Raw genomic sequence first — 25,630 nt, 5'->3', positions numbered from 1 at the left:
AGAGATCAGTATGTCAAAAGTCTGTACTTCGTAAGAATTTGGCTGCTAAGTTGTGCCATAATTTGTCTTTTGAGCCTTTTTTCCTTTGGGTAAGTTGAGCTCTACATTTTGTCTTGCCATTCATGACAGTATAAATGTGGTTGTCTGGGGGCTGAACCTCCTTCTCAACAATGATCCAAGATAAAAGTACTAATACCACAATGCTTTTCTATATTCAAGGGAAGAGGAAGTATGTTTCAGTTTTACCACCTAGATAATTACACGTCATTTGGCACTGCCTTTCAAGCTATGTAGAAAACAGAAAATATATGAGTTATGAAGGTATCTAGGCACATTTAACATTCTCTATGCCACTTAGTCCTGAACAGAGAATTTTCGGTATAAACTGGAGGAAGCTTTTTTTTTTTTTCTCTTTTCTCACCCCCAAGACGAGTCTCCCTCTGTTGCCCAGGCTGGAGTATAATGGTGTGACCTCGGCTCACTGCAACCTCCACCTCCTGGCTTCAAGTGATTCCCCTGCCTCAGCCTCTCAAGTAGCTGGGATTACAGGTGCCCACCACCATGCCCAGCTAATTTTTGTATTTTTAGTAGAGTCGGGGTTTTACCGTGTTGGCCAGGCTAGTCTGAAAACCTGACCTCAAATGATCCACCCGCCTCAGCCTCCCAAAGTGCTGGGATTACAAGCGTGAGCCACCATGTGAGCCAGGGAAAGTTTTTAAATTTACCACTTTTTAGGAAATTTCAGTTGAGCTGTTGGACTTGGACAACTTCGCACCTGTCTTCTTTGTCCTTGTCATCTAGTCATCTATACCATTACCTCCTAAGCAGGGACATCATGGGTGCCATGAAGCATTCATGCGTGATGGCATTTCTTTGCTTCTCATTTCTTCATGTGTTTGACATTTCTCCTAGCTCCAAACTGGGCCAGCTACCTTTCCTATGAAATCTAGCAGTAGCTGTGGGATTGACGTGGTTGCTCTTTTCATCTTTTTAGATTACCCATTACTTCTCTCGAAATCCTAGTACATGATTTTTTTTTTATCCTATGTGCAGAAATCAGGAAAAAACAAATTCTACAAAGAATTTGAAAGATATTATTTCAGGCCAGGTGTGGTGGCTCATGCCTGTAATCCCAGCACTTTGGGAGGCTGAGGCAGACGGATCATTTGAGGTCAGGAGTTCAAGACCAGATGGGCCAACATGGTGAAACCCCATCTCTACTAAAAAGACAAAAATTAGCCAGGCATGGCAGCAGGCACCTGTAATCCCAACTACTTGGGAGGCCGAGGCACAAGAATCGCTTGAATCTGGGAGGTGGAGGTTGCCGTGAGCCAAGGTGGCGCCACTGCACTTCAGCATGGTTGAGAGTGACACTCCGTCTCAAGAAAAAAGTCATTTCAATGACTACCTCAGGAGATTCATAGGTATCTGACCCACATCTGAGATGGGATTTGCATTGCATTTTAGCTATGATGAGAACAAATATTTAATATCTTCGAAGATTAAAAGCATACTGTGATAATATGGAAATCTTGGTGGGAATTCAGTCATTAGTGAGAATGTTTTGCATTAAGTTCAAACCAGCCTCAACGAAGCTGATGTGAGGGAAGGGAAAGTGAACTCTGAGTAGAGCAGGGACAGAAGGAAGATGCTCCAGTGCAGATCAGGAAGGAGCAGGGGGTGAAATGTTACAAATTCTAGAACTCAGAGAGCTGAAGGTAATTACTTCCTTTTCAAGTTGTGAAACATGTTAACCTGTGGTAAAATACTTAGAAGATGATAATTACCATCTAACCGTGTTGAAGTGTACAGTTCAGTTGTGTGAAGTATATTCATGTCTTTTTTTTTTTTTTTTTTTTTTTTTTTTTTTTTTGAGACGGAGTCTCACTCTGTCACCAGGCTGGAGTGCAGTGGTGGGATCTTGGCTCACTGCAACCTCTGCCTCCTGGGTTCAAGCAGTTCTGCTGCCTCAGCCTCCCGAGTAGCTGGGACTACAGGCATGCATCACCATGCTCAGCTAATTTTTGTATTTTTAGTAGAGACGGGGTTTCACCATGTTGCCCAGGATGGTCTTCGTCTCTTCACCTTGTGATTCACCTGCCTCAGCCTCCCAAAGTGCTGGGATTACAGGCGTGAGCTACCGCACCTGGCCTATTTTTTTTTTTTTTTTTTTTTTTTTTTTTTTTTTTTGAGACAGAGTTTCAATTTTGTTGCCCAGGTTGGAGTGCAATGGCACAATCTCAGCTCACCACAACCTTTTCCTACTGGGTTCAAGTGATTCTCCTGCCTCAGCCTCCCGACTAGCTGGGATTACAGGCATGCACCACCATGCCTGGCTAATTTTGTATTTTTAGCAGAGATAGCGTTTCTCCATGTTGGTGAGGCTGGTCTCAAACTCCCGACCTCAGGTGATCCGCCTGCCTCGGCCTCCCAAAGTGCTGGGATTACAGGAGTGAGCCACCGTGCCAGCCTCATGTCATTCGTGTGTGTGTGTGTGTGAGTGACAGAGTCTCATTCTGTCGCTCAGGCTGGAGTGCAGTGGTGTGATCTCGGCTCACTGCAACCTCCGCCTCCCAGCTTCAAACGGTTCTCTGCCTCAGCCTCCCGAGTAGCTCAGATTACAGGCGCCCGCTGCCATGCCCGGCTAATTTTTGTATTTTTAGTAGAGACGGGGTTTCACCATCTTGGCCAGGCTGGTCTTGAACTCCTGACCCCGTGATCCACCTGCCTCGGCCTCCCAAAGTACTGGGATTATACGCATGAGCCACCGTGCCCAGCTGTCATTCTTATATTATTATTTCCTAGTTGTCTTTCCTGAAGACTACCTTCCAGTCTGAAAATGGACATGATGGATCCACAGATGTACAGCAGAGAGCCTGGAGGTCCAACCACCGTAGACAGGAAGGTATGGCTCTGTTGGAGTCCCCATAGTGTGGAAATGAGTTTGCCCTGGAAAGGGAAAGAACAGCTTCTTGCCCTGAGGTTTCTCACCTTCTCGCCCTGAGGTTTCTCACCTTCTCCTCTCTTCACTCTCACCAAGGGCTGAGGTTCATTTGTATGCACACAAAGAAAAGAGTTTCTTCCTTTCCAGGAAATAAAATTGGCCTGAAAGACATCATTACTCTATGGAGACATGTGGAAACAAAAGTTAGAGCTAAAATCCATAAGATGAAGGTGACAACGAAAATCAACCATCATGACAAAATCAATGGAAAGAGGAAGACCGCCAAAAAACAGTAAGATGTGCCTTGACACAAATACTGTTGTATGAATCATGTGCCAATCAAAGTAGACAACTGTAAAGTCCTTGAGAATATTTTCTACAATATTTGTGGCAAATTCAGTGGGTTCAAAATTGAGTTTGTCCTTTCTGCTTCATTAGTTTAAGCTGTATAATTCCTTTCCCTTCCTACATTCTTGTTTGTCATTTTTTCGGGGGAAGAGGAGTTGCTAGTACTGGCATTGGTTTTCCTTTCTCTCTCTCTTTTTTTTTTTTTTTCCTGAGATGGAGCTTTGCTGTTGTTGCCCAGGCTGTAGTGCAATGGCACAATCTAAGTTCACTGCCTTTTGGGTTCAAGCAATTCTCCTGCCTCAGCCTCCCAAGTAGCTGGGATTACAGGTGCCCACCACCACGCCCAGCTAATTTTTCTATTTTTACTAGAGATGGGGTTTCACCATGTTGTCCAGGCTGGTCTCGAACTTCTGACCTCAGGTAATCCACCTGCCTCAGCCTCCCAAAGTGCTGGGATTAGAGGTGTGAGCCACCACAGTTAGCCTTTTTTTTTTTTTTTTTTTAAATTTTGAGATAGAGTCTCGCTCTGTCACCCAGGCTGGAGTGCTATGGTGCAATCTTGGCTCACTCAACCTCTGCCTCCCAGTTTGAAGCAATTCTGCCTCAGCTTCCCGAGTAGCTTGGATTACAGGTGTGTGCCACCACATTTGGCCAATTTTTTGTTTGTTTGTTTGTTTTTGAGACAGAGTCTCACTCTGTCACCCAGGCTAGAGTGCAGTGGCATGATCTTGGCTCACTGCAACCTCCACCTCCCAGGTTCAAGTGATTCCCCTGCCTCAGCCTCCCAAGTAGCTGGGATTACAGGTGCCTGCCACCACGCCCGGCTAATTTTTTGTATTTTTAGTAGAGATGGGGTTTCACCGTATTAGCCAGGATGGTCTCAATCTCCTGACCTCGTGATCCATCCGCCTCGCCCTCCCAGAGTGCTGGGATTACAGGCGTCAGCCACCGTGACCGGCTCAGACTGTACTCTTATAGCCATCTGAAATACATTTTCTAGGTAGAGATAGATTGTGGAAGGGTACAGTTGTGAGGATAACAGAAACATGGCAGATTATTTAAAATCATCCTGAAAGTGGTGCTTTATCTGATGAAAGTGATTGTAATCCATAGGGCAATGTTTCAACGTGCGCAAGAGTTGCGGCGGCGGGCAGAGGACTACTACAAATGCAAAGTAAGGAGCTTCCTCCCCGCAGTTGCAGGATAGTTCAGTGCTGATGCAGTATGATGCCACAGCCCTTAGACTCTCTCAACATCCAATTTCTCATGTGTTGGCTTTTTCAGATCACCCCTTCTGCAAGAAAGCCTCTTTGCAACTGGGTAAGTTTGCTTGTTTTCCTTGCTTTTGGACATAGTCTGCCAGGTCAGGACATGGATACATTTTTCTCCCTACGGCTCTGTGCTCAAGCCCTGCAGAGGGAGATGGCAGAGAGGAAGGCTGCCTACAAGTATCACAGTCCCATCCCAATTGGTAACCATGTTGCGCAAAAACACCTTCATCCCCACCCAGTGGGGCCCCGATCTAATATTCTAAGTGTCAGAGGTTCCGTATTTGTAATAGCAAATGGGCCCTGACTGTAAATTAGTGAAGAGTGAATGTAACTTATTACCCACAGGGACAATTCCAAATGAAGGCCTTAAATGATGCTCAGCTAAGCTGGTTCTTGTGTGGCCTCTGTACCTTCAAAAGCTGCCGAGTCCTATGATTACACGCGATGGGACTTGTACACTTGAAGTGAAACACAGTTTTAAAACTTGTTTTGTTTAGAATTCCCACATTTTGCCATGGACAAAAGTATTCTTTATGTCCTAGTGCACTTACAACTTGGTATTACCTGGGAGTGAAAAGAAATATTACAGCCATGCCTAACTGACTTCTTGAGGTAAGATTGTTCTGTCAGAAAACCCTCTCCCAGTTCGCCTGCAGCTCTTCAGGAATCCACATCGCTCCAGAGCTCTTTGTTCTCATGGGTGGCACCTCCAGAGTGAAGAAGATCCTTTGTGAAGAAGGGAAACAGAGGGCAAATGACAGGGGCCTGCAGGCAGAGCTGGAATCAACTTCCACTCTGCCTCTTGCAAGCTGTGTGACCCTGGGCACAATTTCTCCTTCCTCTGGAAACCTCTGTTTTCTTAGATTTGGAGCAGGGTGGTCACACTGACCTTGCAGAGTTCTGAGAATCAGAGACAGAACATAAAAGGCCTGGAAAACATTCTCCAAAAAGAACCTGGAACATGTGTGGACAATGGGCTTTTCATACCTCTCTTACTGTCTCTTACTGTCTGTTGACCTGGTGCAAGAAACATGCCCTGGTGATGGCTGTGAGGGAGGAATGAGGATAGACATAGACACTCCTGTGTCTCAAACATGCTTCTTTATTACTCTGTTATGACTCTGTCTTCCCTGGGGTAGGACCCCAGCCTGCCTACATTTGCAGACAGACACAGTGGCATGTGGAGACAACAGTGTGTCCCAATGACTTTTCTTTACCCCCCAGCTGTCGGCAGTACTCAGTGGAAGGGTGATATTATGACACTGATACTGCTATTTTGAAACCTGGAGGATGGAAAGGTGCAAAAATCTATCACCAGCAACAGAAGGTGCAGACTGTGTTGGTGGCGGTAATTTTGTCCACCAAATGAATATGTGTGAAAACATTCCCTCCTTTGGCCCTACAGGTCAGAATGGCGGCAGCGGAGCATCGCCATTCTTCAGCATTGCCCTACTGGCCCTACCTCACAGGTGAAACTTTAAAAAACAGGATGGGCCACCAGACACCTCCCTTAGCTACTCAGGAGGCTGAGGCAGAAGAACCACCCAAACCCAAGAGGCGGAGGGCCGCTGACGTGAAACCATCATCACCCAAACCCAAGAGGCGGAGGGCCGCTGAGGTGAAACCATCACCCGAACCCAAGAGGCGGAGGGCCGCTGAGGAGAAACCATCATCACCCGAACGCAAGATGCGGAGGGCCGCTGAGGTGAAACCATCATCACCCAAACCCAAGAGGCGGAGGGCCGCTGACGTGGAATCTTCATCACCCGAACCCAAGAGGCGGATGGCCGCTGAGGTGAAACCATCATCACCCAAACCCAAGAGGCGGAGGGCCGCTGAGGTGAAACCATCATCACCCAAACCCAAGAGGCGGAGGGCTGCTGAGGTGAAACCATCATCACCCAAACCAAGGGCCACTGAGGTGAAACCATCATCACCCGAACCCAAGAGGCGGAGGGCCGCTGAGGTGAAACCATCGTCACCCGAACCCAAGAGGCGGAGGGCCGCTGAGGTGAAACCATCGTCACCCGAACCCAAGAGGCGGAGGGCCGCTGAGGTGAAACCCTCATCACCCAAACACAAGAGGCGGAGGGCCGCTGAGGTGAAACCATCATCACCCAAACCCAAGAGGCGGAGGGCCGCTTAGGTGAAACCATCATCACCCAAACCCAAGAGGCGGAGGGCCACTGAGGTGAAACCATCATCACCCAAACCAAGGACCACTGAGGTAAAACCATCATCACCCAAACCCAAGAGATGGAGGGCCACTCAGGTAAAACCATCATCACCCAAACCCAAGAGGCGGAGGGCCGCTGAGGTGAAACCATCATCACCCAAACCCAAGAGGCGGAGGTATGCTTAGGTGAAACCATCATCACCCAAACCCAAGAGGCGGAGGGCCGCAGAGGTGAAACCATCATCACCCGAACACAAGAGGCAGAGGGCCGCTGAGGTGAAACGATCATCACCCGAACCCAAGAGGGGGAGGGCCGCTGAGGTGAAACCATCATCACCCGAACCCAAGAGGCGGAGGGCCGCTGAGGTGTAACCATCATCACCTGAAACCAAGAGGCGGAGGGCCACTGAGGTGAAACCATCATCACCCAAACCAAGGGCCACTGAGGTGAAACCATCATCACCCAAACTAAAGAGGCGGGGTCCACTGAGGTGAAACCATCATCACCCAAACCCAAGAGGCCAAGGGCCGCTGAGGTGAAACCATCATCACCCAAACCCAAGAGGCGGAGGGCCACTGAGGTGAAACAATCATCACCGAAACCAAGGGCCACTGAGGTGAAACCATCATCACCCAAACCCAAGAGATGGAGGGCCACTCAGGTAAAACCATCATCACCCAAACCCAAGAGGCGGAGGGCCACTGAGGTGAAACCATCACCACCCAAACCCAAGAGGCGGAGGGCCGCTGAGGTGAAACCATCATCACCCGAACCCAAGAGGCGGAGGGCCTCTGAGGTGAAACAATCATCACCCGAACCCAAGTGGCGGAGGGCCGCTGAGGTGAAACCATCATCACCCAAACCCAACAGGCGGAGGGCCACTGAGGTAAAACCATCATCACCCAAATCAAGGGCCACTGAGGTGAAACCATCATCACCCAAACCCAAGAGGCAGAGGGCCACTGAGGTGAAACCATCATCACCCAAACCCAAGAGGCGGAGGGCCGCTGAGGTGAAACCATCATCACCCGAACCCAAGAGGCGGAGGGCCTCTGAGGTGAAACAATTATCACCCGAACCCAAGTGGCGGAGGGCCGCTGAGGTGAAACCATCATCACCCAAACCCAACAGGCGGAGGGCCACTGAGGTGAAACCATCATCACCCAAATCAAGGGCCACTGAGGTGAAACCATCATCACCCAAACCCAAGAGGCAGAGGGCCACTGAGGTGAAACCATCATCACCCAAACCCAAGAGGCGGAGGGCCGCTTAGGTGAAACCATCATCACCCAAACCCAAGAGGCGGAGGGCCGCTTAGGTGAAACCATCATCACCCAAACCCAAGAGGCGGAGGGCCGCTGAGGTGAAACCATCATCACCCCAACCCAAGAGGCAGAGAGCCGCTTAGGTGAAACCATCATCACCGAAACCCAAGAGGCGGAGGGCCACTGAGGAGAAACCATCATCACCCAAACCCCAAGGGCCACTGAGGTGAAACCATCATCACCCAAACCCAAGAGGCGGAGGGCCACTGAGGTGAAACCATCACCACCCAAACCCAAGAGGCGGAGGACGGCTGAGGTGAAACCATCATCACCCGAACCCAAGAGGCGGAGGGCCGCTGAGGTGAAACCATCATCACCCAAACCCAAGAGGCGGAGGGCCGCTGAGGTGAAACCATCATCACCCAAACCCAAGAGGCGGAGGGCCGCTTAGGTGAAACCATCATCACCCAAACCCAAGAGGCGGAGGGCCACTGAGGTGAAACCATCATCACCCAAACCAAGGGCCACTGAGGAAACCATCATCGCCGAAACCCAAGAGGCGCAGGGCCGCTGAGGTGAAACCATCATCACCCAAACCAAGGGCCACTGAGGTGAAACCATCATCACCCAAACCAAGGGCCACTGAGGTGAAACCATCATCACCCAAACCCAAGAGGCGGAGGGCCGCTGAGGTGAAACCCTCATCACCCAAACGAAGGGCCGCTGAGGTGAAACCATCATCACCCGAACCCTAGAGGCGGAGGGCCCCTGAGGTGAAATTATCATCACCCGAACCGAAGAGGCGGAGGGCCGCTTAGGTGAACCCATCATCACCCAAACCCAAGAGGCGGAGGGCCACTGAGGTGAAACCATCATCACCGAAACCCAAGGGCCACTGAGGTGAAACCATCATCACCGAAACCCAAGGGCCACTGAGGTGAAACCATCATCACCCAAACCCAAGAGGCGGAGGGCCACTGAGGTGAAACCATCATCACCCAAACCCAAGAGGCCGAGGGCCACTGAGGTGAAACCATCATCACCCAAACCAAGGGCCACTGAGGTGAAACCATCATCACCGAAACCCAAGGGCCACTGAGGTGAAACCATCATCACCGAAACCCAAGGGCCACTGAGGTGAAACCATCATCACCCAAACACAAGAGGCGGAGGGCCACTGAGGTGAAACCATCATCACCCAAACCCAAGAGGCGGAGGGCCACTGAGGTGAAACCATCATCACCCAAACCAAGGGCCACTGAGGTGAAACCATCATCGCCCAAACCCAAGAGGCGCAGGGCCGCTGAGGTGAAACCATCATCACCCAAACCCAAGAGGCGGAGGGCCGCTGAGGTGAAACCATCATCACCCAAACCCAAGAGGCGGAGGGCCGCTGAGGTGAAACCATCATCACCCAAACCCAAGAGGCGGAGGGCCGCTGAGGTGAAACCATCATCACCCAAACCCAAGAGGCGGAGGGCCGCTTAGGTGAAACCATCATCACCCAAACCCAAGAGGCGGAGGGCCGCTGAGGTGAAACTATCATCACCCAAACGAAGGGCCACTGAGGTGAAACCATCATCACCCACACCCAACAGGCGGAGGGCCACTGAGGTGAAACCATCATCACCCGAACCCAAGAGGCGGAGGGCCGCTTAGGTGAAACCATCATCACCCAAACCCAAGAGGCGGAGGGCCGCTGAGGTGAAACCATCATCACCCAAACCAAGGGCCACTGAGGTGAAACCATCATCACCCAAACTCAAGAGGCGGGTGGCCGCTGAGGTGAAACCATCATCACCCAAACCCAAGAGGCGGAGGGCCGCTGTGGTGAAACCATCATCTCCCGAACCCAAGAGGCAGAGGGCCGCTGAGGTGAAACCATCATCACCCAAACCCAAGAGGCGGAGGGCCGCTGAGGTGAAACCATCATCACCCAAACCCAAGAGGCGGAGGGCCCCTGAGGTGAAACCATCATCACCCAAATCTAAGAGGCGGAAGGAGGCTGAGGTGAAACCATCATCACCCAAACCCAAGGGCCACTGAGGTGAAACCATCGTCACCCAAACTCAAGAGGCGGAGGGCCACTGAGGTGAAACCATCATCACCCAAACCCAAGAGGCAGAGGGCCGCTTAGGTGAAACCATCATCACCCAAACCCAAGAGTCGGAGGGCCACTGAGGTGAAACCATCATCACCCAAACCCTAGAGGCGGAGGGCCCCTGAGGTGAAACCATCATCACCCGAACCCAAGACGCGGAGGGCCGCTGAGGTGAAACCATCATCACCCGAACCCTAGAGGCGGAGGGCCCCTGAGGTGAAACCATCATCACCCGAACCCAAGAGGCGGAGGGCCGCTTAGGTGAAACCATCATCACCCAAACCCAAGAGGCGGAGGGCCGCTTACGTGAAACCATCATCACCCAAACCCAAGAGGCGGAGGGCCACTGAGGTGAAACCATCATCACCCAAACCAAGGGCCACTGAGGTGAAACCATCATCACCCAAACCCGAGAGGCGGAGGAGCACTGAGGTGAAATCGTCATCACCCAAACCAAGGGCTACTGAGGTGAAACCATCATCACCCAAACCCAAAAGGCGGAGGGCCGCTGAGGTGAAACCATCATCACCCAAACCCAAGAGGCGGAGGGAGGCTGAGGTGAAACCATCATCTCCCAAACCCAAGAGGCGGAGGGCCGCTGAGGTGAAACCATCATCACCCAAACCCAAGAGGCGGAGAGCCGCTTAGCTGAAACCATCATCACCCACACTCAAGAGGCGGAGGGCCGCTGAGGTGACACTACATCACCCAAACCCAAGGGCCACTGAGGTGAAACCATCATCACCCTAATCCAAGAGGCGGAGGGCCACTGAGGTGAAACCATCATCACCCAAAACCCAAGGGCCACTGAGGTGAAACCATCATCACCCAAACCCAAGAGATGGAGGACCACTCAGGTAAAACCATCATCACCCAAAACCAAGAGGCGGAGGACCGCTGAGGTGAAACCATCATCACCCAAACCCAAGAGGCGGAGGGCCGCTGAGGTGAAACCATCATCACCCAAACCCAAGAGGTGGAGGGCCGCTTAGGTGAAACCATCATCACCCAAACCCAAGGGCCACTGAGGTGAAACCATCATCACCCAAACCCAAGAGGCGGAGGGCCACTGAGGTGAAACCATCATCACCGAAACCAAGGGCCACTGAGGTGAAACCATCATCACCCAAACCCAAGGGCCACTGAGGTGAAACCATCATCACCCAAACCCAAGAGGCGGAGCGCCACTGAGGTGAAACCATCACCACCCAAACCGAAGAGGCGGAGGGCCGCTGAGGTGAAACCATCATCACCCGAACCCAAGAGGCGGAGGGCCGCTGAGGTGAAACCATCATCACCCTAACCAAGGGCCACTGAGGTGAAACCATGACCACCCGAACCCAAGAGGCGGAGAGCCGCTGAGGTGAAACCATCATCACCCGAACCCAAGAGGCGGAGGGCCGCTGACGTGAAACCATCATCACCCGAACCCAAGAGGCGGAGGACCGCTGAGGTGAAACCATCATCACCCGAACCCAAGAGGCGGAGGGCCGCTGAGGTGAAACCATCATCACCCGAACCCAAGAGGCGGAGGGCCGCTGAGGTGAAACCATCATCACCCGAGCCCAAGAGGCGGAGGGCCGCTGACGTGAAACCATCATCACCCAAACCAAGGGCCACTGAGGTGAAACCGTCATCACCCAAACCCAAGAGGCGGAGGGCCACTGAGGTGAAACCGTCATCACCCAAACCCAAGAGGCGGAGGGCCACTGAGGTGAAACCATCCTTACCCAAACCAAGGGCCACTGAGGTGAAACCATCATCGCCCAAACCCAAGAGGCGCAGGGCCGCTGAAGTGAAACCATCACCCAAACCCAAGAGGCGGAGGGCCGCTGAGGTGAAAACATCATCATCCAAACCCAAGAGGCGGAGGGCCGCTTAGGTGAAACCATCATCACCCAAACGAAGGGCCACTGAGGTGAAACCATCATCACCCACACCCAACAGTCGGAGGGCCACTCAGGTAAAACCATCATCACCCAAACCCAAGAGGCGGAGGGCCGCTCAGGTGAAACCATCATCACCCAAACCCAAGAGGCGGAGGGCCGCTGAGGTGAAACCATCATCACCCAAACGAAGGGCCACTGAGGTGAAACCATCATCACCCACACCCAACAGTCGGAGGGCCACTCAGGTAAAACCATCATCACCCAAACCCAAGAGGCGGAGGGCCGCTCAGGTGAAACCATCATCACCCAAACCCAAGAGGCGGAGGGCCGCTGAGGTGAAACCATCATCACCCAAACCCAAGAGGTGGAGGGCCGCTTAGGTGAAACCATCATCACCCAAACCCAAGAGGCGGAGGGCCACTGAGGAGAAACCATCATCACCCAAAACCCAAGGGCCACTGAGGTGAAACCATCATCACCCAAACCCAAGAGGCGGAGGGCCACTGAGGTGAAACCATCACCACCCAAACCCAAGAGGCGGAGGGCCGCTGAGGTGAAACCATCACCCAAACCCAACAGGCGGAGGGCCACTGAGGTGAAACCATCATCACCCAAATCAAGGGCCACTGAGGTGAAACCATCATCACCCAAACCCAAGAGGCGGAGGGCCACTGAGGTGAAACCATCATCACCCAAACCCAAGAGATGGAGGACCGCTGAGGTGAAACCATCATCACCCAAACCCAAGAGGCGGAGGGCCGCTGAGGTGGAACCATCATCACCCAAACCCAAGAGGTGGAGGGCCGCTTAGGTGAAACCATCATCACCCAAACCCAAGAGGCGGAGGGCCACTGAGGGGAAACCATCATCACCCAAACCAAGGGCCACTGAGGTGAAACCATCATCACCCAAAACCCAAGGGCCACTGAGGTGAAACCATCATCACCCAAACCCAAGAGGCGGAGGGCCGCTGAGGTGAAACCATCATCACCCGAACCCAAGAGGCGGAGGGCCGCTGAGGGGAAACCATCATCACCCGAACCCAAGTGGCGGAGGGCCGCTGAGGGGAAAACATCATCACCCGAACCCAAGAGGTGGAGGGCCACTGAGGTGAAACCATCATCACCCAAACCCAAGAGGCGGACGGCCACTGAGGTGAAACCATCATCACCCAAACCCAAGAGGCCGAGGGCCACTGAGGTGAAACCATCATCACCCAAACCAAGGGCCACTGAGGAAACCATCATCGCCGAAACCCAAGAGGCGCAGGGCCGCTGAGGTGAAACCATCATCACCCAAACCCAAGAGGCGGAGGGCCGCTGAGGTTAAACCATCATCACCCAAACCCAAGAGGCGGAGGGCCGCTGAGGTGAAAACATCATCACCCAAACCCAAGAGGCGGAGGGCCGCTGAGGTGAAACCATCATCACCCAAACCCAAGAGGCGGAGGGCCGCTTAGGTGAAACCATCATCACCCAAACCCAAGAGGCGGAGGGCCGCTGAGGTGAAACCCTCATCACCCAAACGAAGGGCCGCTGAGGTGAAACCATCATCACCTGAACCCTAGAGGCGGAGGGCCCCTGAGGTGAAATTATCATCACCCGAACCGAAGAGGCGGAGGGCCGCTTAGGTGAACCCATCATCACCCAAACCCAAGAGGCGGAGGGCCACTGAGGTGAAACCATCATCACCGAAACCCAAGGGCCACTGAGGTGAAACCATCATCACCGAAACCCAAGGGCCACTGAGGTGAAACCATCATCACCCAAACCCAAGAGGCGGAGGGCCACTGAGGTGAAACCATCATCACCAAAACCCAAGAGGCCGAGGGCCACTGAGGTGAAACCATCATCACCCAAACCAAGGGCCACTGAGGTGAAACCATCATCACTGAAACCCAAGGGCCACTGAGGTGAAACCATCATCACCGAAACCCAAGGGCCACTGAGGTGAAACCATCATCACCCAAACCCAAGAGGCGGAGGGCCGCTGAGGTGAAACTATCATCACCCAAACGAAGGGCCACTGAGGTGAAACCATCATCACCCACACCCAACAGGCGGAGGGCCACTGAGGTGAAACCATCATCACCCAAACCCAAGAGGCGGAGGGCCGCTTAGGTGAAATCATCATCACCCAAACCCAAGAGGCGGAGGGCTGCTGAGGTGAAACCATCATCACCCAAACCATGGGCCACTGAGGTGAAACCATCATCACCCAAACTCAAGAGGCGGGTGGCCGCTGAGGTGAAACCATCATCACCCAAACCCAAGAGGCAGAGGGCCGCTGTGGTGAAACCATCATCTCCCGAACCCAAGAGGCAGAGGGCCGCTGAGGTGAAACCATCATCACCGAAACCCAAGAGGCGGAGGGCCGCTGAGGTGAAACTATCATCACCCAAACCCAAGAGGCGGAGGGCCACTGAGGTGAAACCATCATCACCCAATCCAAGAGCCACTGAGGTGAAACCATCATCACCCGAACCCAAAAGGCGGAGGGCCGCTGAGGTGAAACCATCATCACCCAAACCCAAGAGGCAGAGGGCCGCTTAGGTGAAACCATCATCACCCAAACCGTAGAGGCGGAGGGCCGCTGAGGTGAAACCATCATCACCCGAACCCAAGACGCGGAGGGCCGCTGAGGTGAAACCATCATCACCCGAACCCTAGAGGCGGAGGGCCCCTGAGGTGAAACCATCATCACCCGAACCCTAGAGGCGGAGGGCCCGAGGTGAAACCATCATCACCCGAACCCAAGAGGCGGAGGGCCACTGAGGTGAAACCATCATCACCCACACCCAAGAGGCGGAGGGCCACTGAGGTCAAACCATCATCACCCAAACCAAGGGCCACTGAGGTGAAACCATCATCACCCAAAACCCAAGGGCCACTGAGGTGAAACCATCATCACCCAAACCCAAGAGGCGGAGGGCCACTGAGGTAAAACCATCACCACCCAAACCCAAGAGGCGGAGGGCCGCTGAGGTGGAACCTCCATCACCCGAACCCAAGAGGCGGACGGCCGCTGAGGTGAAACCATCATCCCCCAAACCCAAGAGGCGGAGGGCCACTGAGGTGAAACCTTGATCACCCAAACCAAGGGCCACTGAGGTGAAACCATCATCACCCAAACTCAAGAGGCAGAGGGCCGCTTAGGTGAAACCATCATCACCCAAACCCAAGAGGCGGAGGGCCACTGAGGTGAAACCATCATCACCCAAACCAAGGGCCACTGAGGTGAAACCATCATCACCCAAACCCAAGGGCCACTGAGGTGAAACCATCATCACCGAAACCCAAGGGCCACTGAGGTGAAACCATCATCACCCAAACCCAAGAGGCGGAAGGCCACTGAGGTGAAACCATCATCACCCAAATCAAGGGTCACTGAGGTGAAACCATCATCACCCAAACCAAGGGCCACTGAGGTGAAACCATCATCACCCAAACCAAGGGCCACTGAGGTGAAACCGTCATCACCCAAACCCAAGAGGCGGAGGGCCACTGAGGTGAAACCGTCATCACCCAAACCCAAGAGGCGGAGGGCCACTGAGGTGAAACCATCATTACCGAAACCAAGGGCCACTGAGGTGAAACCATCATCGCCCAAACCCAAGAGGCGCAGGGCCGCTGAAGTGAAACCATCATCACCCAAACCCAAGAGGCGGAGGGCCGCTGAGGTGAAACCATCATCATTCAAACCAAGGGCCACTGAGGTGAAACCATCATCACCCAAACCCAAGAGGCGGAGGGCCGCTGAGGTGAAACCATCATCACCCAAACCCAAGAGGCGGAGGGCCGCTGTGGTGAAACCATCATCTCCCGAACCCAAGAGGCAGAGGGCCGCTGAGGTGAAACCATCATCACCCAAACCCAAGAGGCGGAGGGCCGCTGAGGTGAAACCATCATCACCCAAACCCAAGAGGCGGAGGGCCCCTGAGGTGAAACCATCATCACCCAAACCTAAGAGGCGGAAGGAGGCTGAAGTGAAACCATCATCACCCAAACCCAAGGGCCACTGAGGTGAAACCATCGTCACCCAAACTCAAGAGGTGGAGGGCCACTGAGGTGAAACCATCATCACCCAAACCCAAGAGGCAGAGGGCCGCTTAGGTGAAACCATCATCACCCAAACCCAAGAGTCGGAGGGCCACTGAGGTGAAACCATCATCACCCAAACCCTAGAGGCGGAGGGCCCCTGAGGTGAAACCATCATCACCCGAACCCTAGAGGCGGAGGGCCCGAGGTGAAACCATCATCACCCGAACCCAAGAGGCGGAGGGCCGCTTAGGTGAAACCATCATCACCCAAACCCAAGAGGCGGAGGGCCACTGAGGTGAAACCATCATGACCCACACCCAAGAGGCGGAGGGCCACTGAGGTGAAACCATCATCACCCAAACCAAGGGCCACTGAGGTGAAACCATCATCACCCAAACTCAAGAGGCGGGGGGCCACTGAGGTGAAACCATCATCACCCAAACCCAAGAGGCCGAGGGCCGCTGTGGTGAAACCATCATCTCCCTAACCCAAGAGGCAGAGGGCCGCTGAGGTGAAACCATCATCACCCAAACCCAAGAGGCAGAGGGCCGCTGAGGTGAAACCATCATCACCCGAACCCAAGAGGCGGAGGGCCCCTGAGGTGAAACCATCATCACCCGAACCCAAGAGGCGGAGGGCCCCTGAGGTGAAACCATCATCACCCAAACCCGAGAGGCGGAGGGGCACTGAGGTGAAACCGTCATCACCCAAACCAAGGGCTACTGAGGTGAAACCATCATCACCCAAACCCAAAAGGCGGAGGGCCGCTGAGGTGAAACCATCATCACCCAAACCCAAGAGGCGGAGGGAGGCTGAGGTGAAACCATCATCTCCCAAACCCAAGAGGCGGAGGGCCGCTGAGGTGAAACCATCATCACCCAAACCCAAGAGGCGGAGAGCCGCTTAGCTGAAACCATCATCACCCACACTCAAGAGGCGGAGGGCCGCTGAGGTGACACTACATCACCCAAACCCAAGGGCCACTGAGGTGAAACCATCATCACCCTAATCCAAGAGGCGGAGGGCCACTGAGGTGATACCATCATCACCGAAACCAAGGGCCACTGAGGTGAAACCATCATCACCCAAACCCAAGAGATGGAGGACCACTCAGGTAAAACCATCATCACCCAAAACCAAGAGGCGGAGGGCCGCTGAGGTGAAACCATCATCACCCAAACCCAAGAGGTGGAGGGCCGCTGAGGTAAAACCATCATCACCCAAACCCAAGAGGCGGAGGGCCACTGAAGAGAAACCATCATCACCCAAACCAAGGGCCACTGAGGTGAAACCATCATCACCCAAAACCCAAGGGCCAGTGAGGTGAAACCATCATCACCCAAACCCAAGAGGCGGAGGGCCACTGAGGTAAAACCATCACCACCCAAACCCAAGAGGCGGAGGGCCGCTGAGGTGGAACCTCCATCACCCGAACCCAAGAGGCGGACGGCCGCTGAGGTGAAACCATCATCCCCCAAAACCAAGAGGCGGAGGGCCACTGAGGTGAAACCTTGATCACCCAAACCAAGGGCCACTGAGGTGAAACCATGATCACCCAAACTCAAGAGGCAGAGGGCCGCTTAGGTGAAACCATCATCACCCAAACCCAAGAGGCGGAGGGCCACTGAGGTGAAACCATCATCACCCAAACCAAGGGCCACTGAGGTGAAACCATCATCACCCAAACCCAAGGGCCACTGAGGTGAAACCATCATCACCGAAACTCAAGGGCCACTGAGGTGAAACCATCATCACCCAAACCCAAGAGGCGGAAGGCCACTGAGGTGAAACCATCATCACCCAAATCAAGGGCCACTGAGGTGAAACCATCATCACCCAAACCCAAGAGGCGGAGGGCCACTGAGGTGAAACCATCATCACCGAAACCAAGGCCCACTGAGGTGAAACCATCATCACCCAAACCCAAGAGATGGAGGACCACTCAGGTAAAACCATCATCACCCAAAACCAAGAGGCGGAGGACCGCTGAGGTGAAACCATCATCACCCAAACCCAAGAGGCGGAGGGCCGCTGAGGTGAAACCATCATCACCCAAACCCAAGAGGTGGAGGGCCGCTTAGGTGAAACCATCATCACCCAAACCCAAGGGCCACTGAGGTGAAACCATCATCACCCAAACCCAAGAGGCGGAGGGCCACTGAGGTGAAACCATCATCACCGAAACCAAGGGCCACTGAGGTGAAACCATCATCACCCAAACCCAAGAGGCGGAGGGCCACTGAGGTGAAACCATCACCACCCAAACCGAAGAGGCGGAGGGCCGCTGAGGTGAAACCATCATCACCCGAACCCAAGAGGCGGAGGGCCGCTGAGGTGAAACCATCATCACCCTAACCAAGGGCCACTGAGGTGAAACCATGACCACCCGAACCCAAGAGGCGGAGAGCCGCTGAGGTGAAACCATCATCACCCGAACCCAAGAGGCGGAGGACCGCTGAGGTGAAACCATGATCACCCGAACCCAAGAGGCGGAGGGCCGCTGAGGTGAAACCATCATCACCCGAACCCAAGAGGCGGAGGGCCGCTGAGGTGAAACCATCATCACCCGAACCCAAGAGGCGGAGGGCCGCTGAGGTGAAACCATCATCACCCGAGCCCAAGAGGCGGAGGGCCGCTGAGGTGAAACCATCATCACCGAAACCAAGGGCCACTGAGGTGAAACCATCATCACCCAAACCCAAGGGCCACTGAGGTGAAACCATCATCACCCAAACCCAAGAGGCGGAGGGCCACTGAGGTGAAACCATCACCACCCAAACCGAAGAGGCGGAGGGCCGCTGAGGTGAAACCATCATCACCCTAACCAAGGGCCACTGAGGTGAAACCATGACCACCCGAACCCAAGAGGCGGAGGGCCACTGAGGTGAAACCGTCATCACCCGAACCCAAGAGGCGGAGGGCCACTGAGGTGAAACCATCATCGCCCAAACCCAAGAGGCGCAGGGCCGCTGAAGTGAAACCATCATCACCCAAACCCAAGAGGCGGAGGGCCGCTGAGGTGAAAACATCATCATCCAAACCCAAGAGGCGGAGGGCCGCTTAGGTGAAACCATCATCACCCAAACCCAAGAGGCGGAGGGCCGCTTAGGTGAAACCAGCATCACCCAAACCCAAGAGGCGGAGGGCCGCTGAGGTGAAACCATCATCACCCAAACCCAAGGGCCACTGAGGTGAAACCATCATCACCCAAACCCAAGAGGCGGAGGGCCACTGAGGTGAAACCATCACCACCCAAACCGAAGAGGCGGAGGGCCGCTGAGGTGAAACCATCATCACCCGAACCCAAGAGGCGGAGGGCCACTGAGGTGAAACCATCATCACCGAAACCAAGGGCCACTGAGGTGAAACCATCATCACCCAAACCCAAGGGCCACTGAGGTGAAACCATCATCACCCAAACCCAAGAGGCGGAGGGCCACTGAGGTGAAACCATCACCACCCAAACCGAAGAGGCGGAGGGCCGCTGAGGTGAAACCATCATCACCCGAACCCAAGAGGCGGAGGGCCGCTGAGGTGAAACCATCATCACCCTAGCCAAGGGCCACTGAGGTGAAACCATGATCACCCAAACCCAAGAGGCGGAGAGCCGCTGAGGTGAAACCATCATCACCCGAACCCAAGAGGCGGAGGGCCGCTGACGTGAAACCATCATCACCCGAACCCAAGAGGCGGAGGACCGCTGAGGTGAAACCATCATCACCCGAACCCAAGAGGCGGAGGGCCGCTGAGGTGAAACCATCATCACCCGAGCCCAAGAGGCAGAGGGCCGCTTAGGTGAAACCATCATCACCCAAACCATGGGCCACTGAGGTGAAACCATCATCGCCCAAACCCAAGAGGCGCAGGGCCACTGAGGTGAAAACATCATCATCCAAACCCAAGAGGCGGAGGGCCGCTTAGGTGAAACCATCATCACCCAAACCCAAGAGGCGGAGGGCCGCTTAGGTGAAACCATCATCACCCAAACCCAAGAGGCGGAGGGCCGCTGAGGTGAAACCATCATCACCCAAACGAAGGGCCACTGAGGTGAAACCATCATCACCCACACCCAACAGGCGGAGGCCCACTGAGGTGAAACCATCATCACCCGAACCCAAGAGGCGGAGTACCGCTGAGGTGAAACCATCATCACCCGAACCCAAGTGGCGGAGGGCCGCTGAGGACAAACCATCATCACCCGAACCCAAGAGGCGGAGGGCCACTGAGGTGAAACCATCATCACCCAAACCCAAGAGTCGGAGGGCCACTGAGGTGAAACCATCATCACCCAATCCAAGAGCCACTGAGGTGAAACCATCATCACCCGAACCCAAAAGGCGGAGGGCCGCTGAGGTGAAACCATCATCACCCAAACCCAAGAGGCCGCGGGCCGCTGAGGTGAAACCATCATCAGCCGAACCCAAGAGGCGGAGGGCCGCTGAGGTGAAACCTTCTTCACCCGAACCCAAGAGGCGGAGGGCCGCTGAGGTGTAACCTTCAACACCCGAACCCAAGAGGCGGAGGGCCGCTGAGGTGGAACCTTCATCACCCGAACCCGAGAGGCAGAGGGCCGCTGAGGTGAAACCATCATCATCCGATCCCAAGAGGCGGAGGGCCGCTGAGGTGAAACCATCATCACCCGAACCCAAGAGGCAGAGGACCGCTGAGGTGAAACCATCATCACCCAAACCCAAGAGGCGGAGGGCCGCTGAGGTGAAACCATCACCCAAACCCAAGAGGCGGAGGTCCGCTCAGGTGAAACCATCACCCAAACCCAAGAGGCGGATGTTGAGTAAGCTGAGAACAGGCCATTGCACTCAAGCCTGAGCAATAACAATATAACTGAGTAGAAGAAAATTAAAAAGTCAACAAAACAAAACAAAACCCACACTCCAAAAACAAACTAACAAAGTATAAATAAATAATATAAAAATAAAATAAATACGGCAGTCCTTATGTTATTGCTTTGTTTCGGTATCTGGTATGATTGCCTGAGGGACCTGAGGTTTTTAATCATAGAGAGTTTTTTTCATCTTTAGAAGTGGTTGGTTATGTAAAATATTATTATTATTTTTTGAGACTGGATTTTGCTGCGTCACCCAGGCTGCAGTGCAGTGGCTTGATCACAGCTCACTGCAGCCTCAACCTCCTGGGCTTCAAGCAATCCTCCTGCCTCAGCCTCCCAAGTGGCTGAGATCACAGATGTGTGCCACCACGCCTGGCCAATGTTAAAAAATCCTTTAACTTTTTTGTAGAGATGCACTCCTGGACTCAAGCGATCCTCCTACTCGTCCCGACCACCAGCCCCTTTCTGATAAACATTTACACTGTTTATTATCTGATGCCATTTCTATCTTTTTCCTTGTCGTCCAGACATCAAATAATTAGGTTTCTTCAGGGTTTTCTTTTTCAAGTCCTCAATGTTAAAGATCACTCACATTAGGGGCAGACACCACGGCTCATGCCTGTAATCCCAGCACTTTGGGAGGCCGAGGAGGGCAGAGCACTTGAGGTGGGGAGTTTGAGACCAGCCCGGCCAACTTGGTGAAACCCCACCTCTACTGAAAAAAATACAAAAATTAGCTGGGCTTGATGGTGCATGCCTGTAGTCCTAGCCACTTGGGAGGCTGAGGCATGAGAATCGCTTGAACCCAGGAGGCAGAGGTTGTAGTGAGCCAAGATCACATCAGCACACTCTAGTCTGGGTGACAGAGCGAGACTCTGACTCAAAAATAAATAAAATAAATATCACTTACATGAGGTACACCCAAGGGGTGGTCTATAGAGACTTGGAAGCAGTGGTTATTGCAGCAGGGGCACGGAAGTCATCTGGCTATGCCAGGGTGCCCAGGGGATACTCGGGGTGGGTGGCATGGTGCTGCTGAGGACTCACCGCACAGGACGCTCTGATTGACGCACTGCCAGGAGTAGCGCTCTGTCTTGGGGCTGCAGCCGGCCTCCTCAGCTCGAGTGTAACAACAGTCGTGGCCATGGCAGCACCTGCGGATGTCACATGGGCAGGACAGCAGGTGGGTGAAGCTCTCTCCTGGCCCTCCTCTCTTGCCAGGACCATGGGTGACTGAAGACCCCCAGGGAGGCACAGCATCCTCTTATCTAAGTTTTTTTTTTTTTTTTTTAAGCGACAGGGTCTTTCTCTGTCGCCCAGGCTGGAGTGCAGAGGCACAATCATAGCTCACGGCAGCCTCGAACTCCTGGGCTCAAGCGATCCTCCCACTTCAGTGTCCCAAGTAGCTGAGACTACAGGCACACGCCAGCATGCCCGGCTGGTTTTTTAATTTGTATTTCCTTTGAGGCAGCGTATCTCTCTGTCGCTCAGTCTGCAGTGCAATGGCTCAATCAGCTCACTTTAGCCTTGAACTCCCGGGCTCAAGTGATACTGCCACCTCAGCCTCCCAAGTCTGCTACTACAGGAACACAAACTCCTTTTTTAAATTTTTTGTGGATATGGGGTCTCACTATGTTGCCTAGGCTGGTCTCGAACTCCCAGGCTCAAGCAGTCCTCCTACCTCAGCCTCCCCAAATGCTGCGATCACAGGTGGGAGCTACTGTACGCCTGGCCTTATCTAAGCTGTTTCCCTGAAAATGCCCGTCTTGGGTAATGATTCCATTGGCCCCACCATGCCCTGTCCTGCCTTCCTGGCTGTGCCCAAGCTTGGTCCCTGCCTGCCTGCCTGCCTGCCTGCCTGCCTGCCTCACTCTCTGGGTCTCGAGCTCCTGTGACACGTGACTCCTCTCTCTTCCTGGAGTGATCCAAGCCCTGCCACTTCCTGACTTTGCCCACACTGTACCCTCTGCCTGGGGCAACTTCATGTCTGCCCATTGTCCCTTAGGCCTCAGCCCAGGCACAAGCCCCTGCCTGCGGAGGTTATCCAGGCCTCACCAGGCTACACCCTCTTGTAAAATTGGATTCCCTCCCTTCAGGGCAGGTTTATAATGAAACCCTCCTCAGAGGCCAGGTGCGGTGACACCCATCTGTAATCCCAGCACTTTGGGAGGCTGAGGTGGGAGGATCACTTGAGGCCAGGGGGTCGAGACCAGCCTGGGCAACATAAGAGAGACTCTTGTCTCTCTTGTCTCTATAACAAATTTAAAAATTAGCTCACCAGGCCAGGCTCAGTGGCTCCTGCCTGTAATCCCAACACTTTGAGAGGCCGAGGCAGGTGGATCACGAGGTCAGGAGTTCGAGAGCAGCCCGACCAACATGGCGAAACCCTTTCTCTACTAAAAATATAAAATTAGCCAGGCATGCTGGCACTCACCTGTAATCCCAGCTACTCGGGAGGCTGAGGCAGGAGAATCGCTTGAACCCAGGAGGTGGAGGTTGCGGTGAGCCAAGATCACGCCATTGCAGTCCAGCCTGAGCAACAGAGCAAGACTCTGCCTCGAGACGATAAAAACACACAAAAAATTAACTCGCCATGATGGCACATGCCTATAGTCCTAGCTACTTGGGAGGCTGAGGTGGGAGGATTCCCTTCAGCCCAGGAGTTTGAGGCTGCAGTGAGCCACTATGATTGTGCCACTGCACTCTAACCTGGGCAAAAGCGAGACCCCAGGCTAGAGTGCGTGATTTTGGGTCACTGCAACCTCCACCTCCAAGGTTCGAGTGATTCTCCTGCCTCAGCCTCTTGAGTAGCTGGGACTACAGGCATGTGCCACCACGCCTGGGTTATTTTTGTATTTTTAGTAGAGACAGGGTTTAGTAGAGACCATGGTGAAACCCCATCTCTACAAAAAACAGCTGGGCATGGTAGTGCACACCTGTAATTCCAGCTACTTGGGAGGCTGAGGCACGAGAGTCATTTGCATCTTGGAGGCAGAGTTTGCAGTGAGCTGAGATCGCACCACTGCACTCCAGCCGGGATGACAGAGCAAGACCCTGTCTCAAAAAAAAAAAAAAGAAGAACAAACAACAGCAACAACAACAAAAAAACCTCTGTGTCAATCACAGCCTTCGAGCTAGGGGAGAGGCGACCGAATTCTGCCCTCTGCTGACGAGCTATAGCTTTGTGGAAATGGGTGAGTGGCGTGCCCTTGTGAGCCTCAGGGCCCCATCTGTAAAATGGGCATAACTGTCATGCCCGTCTTTAAGAACAGCCTTGGGGGTAAATGAGTGGAAGTCATGGAAAGATCTCAGCCCACAACTTTCCACAGAACAGGCGCTTCTCACACAGTAAGTAGCAGGAGTGCAGAGGCTGCAGGCATGAATCCAGCCAGACTGCCTGGGTTCAAGTCCCAGCTCCCACGTCTTGGTAATTAAGTGGCCTCAGACAAGTTACTTAGTATTTCTTTTTTTTTTTTTTTTTTTTTTTTTTTTTAGACAGAGTTTTGCTCTGTCACCCAGGCTGGAGTGCAGTGGTGTGATCTCGGCTCACTGCAACCTCCGCCTCCCGGGTTCAAGCAATTCTCCTGCCTCAGCTTCCTGAGTAGCTGGAATTATAGGCACCTGCCACCACACCCAGCTAATTTTTCTATTTTTAGTAGAGACGGGGTTTCACCATGTTGGCCAGGATGGTCTCCAACTCCTGACCTCGTGATCTGCCTGCCTCAGCCTCCCAAAGTACTAGGATTACAGGCGTGAGCCACCGCACCTGGACACGTTACTGAATATTTCTGTGCCTTGGTTTCTTCATCTGTGAAATGGGATTGTTGTGAGAACGCAACGGGATTCCCAGGGCAGTTCCTAGTGCATAGTCTGGCTGCCTTTGTGTGTGTGTGTGTGTGTGTGTGTGTGTGTGTGTGTGTGTGTGTGTGTGTGTGTGTGTGTTTAATATAGAGACACCCTATCACCCTCCTGTCTCCACCACATCTCAGATGGGAAGGGAGAGTGTCCTGGCTTAGCCGCAGGCCAAGCATGGGTCATCCCTTCATCTGCATAGGGCGCCAGTTCACATTAGCCTTTTACGAGCCACAGACCAAATCCTTCATCCAGATAAGGGGTAGCCAATAGAACCTCAAAAGCAGTACTTAAAACCCAGGAGGCTGGGTGCCATGGCTCGTGCCTGTAATCCCAGCACTTTGGGAGGCCGAGGTGGGCCGATTAACGAGGTCAGGAATTCAAGACCAGCCTGTCCAACATGGTGAAACCCCATCTCTACAAAAAATATGAAAATCAGCCGGGCGTGGTGGGTGCTTACCTGTAATCCCAGCTACTTGGGAGGCTGAGGCCAGAGAATCACTTGAACTCAGGAGGCGGAGATTGCAGTGAGCCAAGATCATGCCACTGCGCTCCAGCCTGGTTAAGAGACTTCTCAAAAATAATAATAATAATAATAAATAAAATACAAAAACAAACTAACAAAACACCTAGGAAACTTTGTAACCAGGCTCTTGAGCCGCTTGCTTAGGCCCACTCCCGCCCTGCAGAGTGCTTTATCTGTTTCATAACTTCCTGCTTTCACTGCTTCCTTCCCATGTTTCATTGCCATGTTACTTTGTGGGTTTTGTTCAATTCTTTGTTCAAAATGCCAAGGTCCTGGACCGCTCACACTCAGAGCCCTGCTTCCCGGAACAGGCCTGGCTGAGTTCCAGCTGTGCAGTGAAGCCCAACTGTGGGAGGCAGGGGACCCTGGAC

At 53.5% G+C, this 25,630-nt stretch overlaps 1 protein-coding gene across 1 annotated transcript in view; it reads left to right on the top strand.

The window, feature by feature from the left end:
• The window catches only part of LOC112207414 (nuclear pore complex-interacting protein family member B4), a 28,523-nt gene extending 7,546 nt beyond the window's left edge, over nucleotides 1–20,977 (top strand). The window contains exons 3-11 of the mRNA XM_063797352.1: nucleotides 2,806–2,905; nucleotides 3,092–3,236; nucleotides 4,406–4,466; nucleotides 4,577–4,612; nucleotides 5,969–6,484; nucleotides 6,926–7,105; nucleotides 7,663–7,968; nucleotides 8,581–10,493; nucleotides 10,919–20,977. Of these exons, the coding sequence (XP_063653422.1) occupies nucleotides 2,806–2,905; nucleotides 3,092–3,236; nucleotides 4,406–4,466; nucleotides 4,577–4,612; nucleotides 5,969–6,484; nucleotides 6,926–7,105; nucleotides 7,663–7,968; nucleotides 8,581–8,760 (1,524 nt within the window). The 3' untranslated portion in view covers nucleotides 8,761–10,493; nucleotides 10,919–20,977. The remainder of the gene's footprint in view (nucleotides 1–2,805; nucleotides 2,906–3,091; nucleotides 3,237–4,405; nucleotides 4,467–4,576; nucleotides 4,613–5,968; nucleotides 6,485–6,925; nucleotides 7,106–7,662; nucleotides 7,969–8,580; nucleotides 10,494–10,918) is intronic.
• Nucleotides 20,978–25,630: the final 4,653 nt, after the last annotated feature.

The sequence above is a fragment of the Pan troglodytes genome, chromosome 18, assembly GCF_028858775.2.
Source record: "Pan troglodytes isolate AG18354 chromosome 18, NHGRI_mPanTro3-v2.0_pri, whole genome shotgun sequence".
Classification (NCBI taxonomy): domain Eukaryota; kingdom Metazoa; phylum Chordata; class Mammalia; order Primates; family Hominidae; genus Pan; species Pan troglodytes.
The sequence above is the reverse complement of the archived record's forward strand: the minus strand, read 5'-3'. Positions and strand labels throughout refer to the sequence as shown.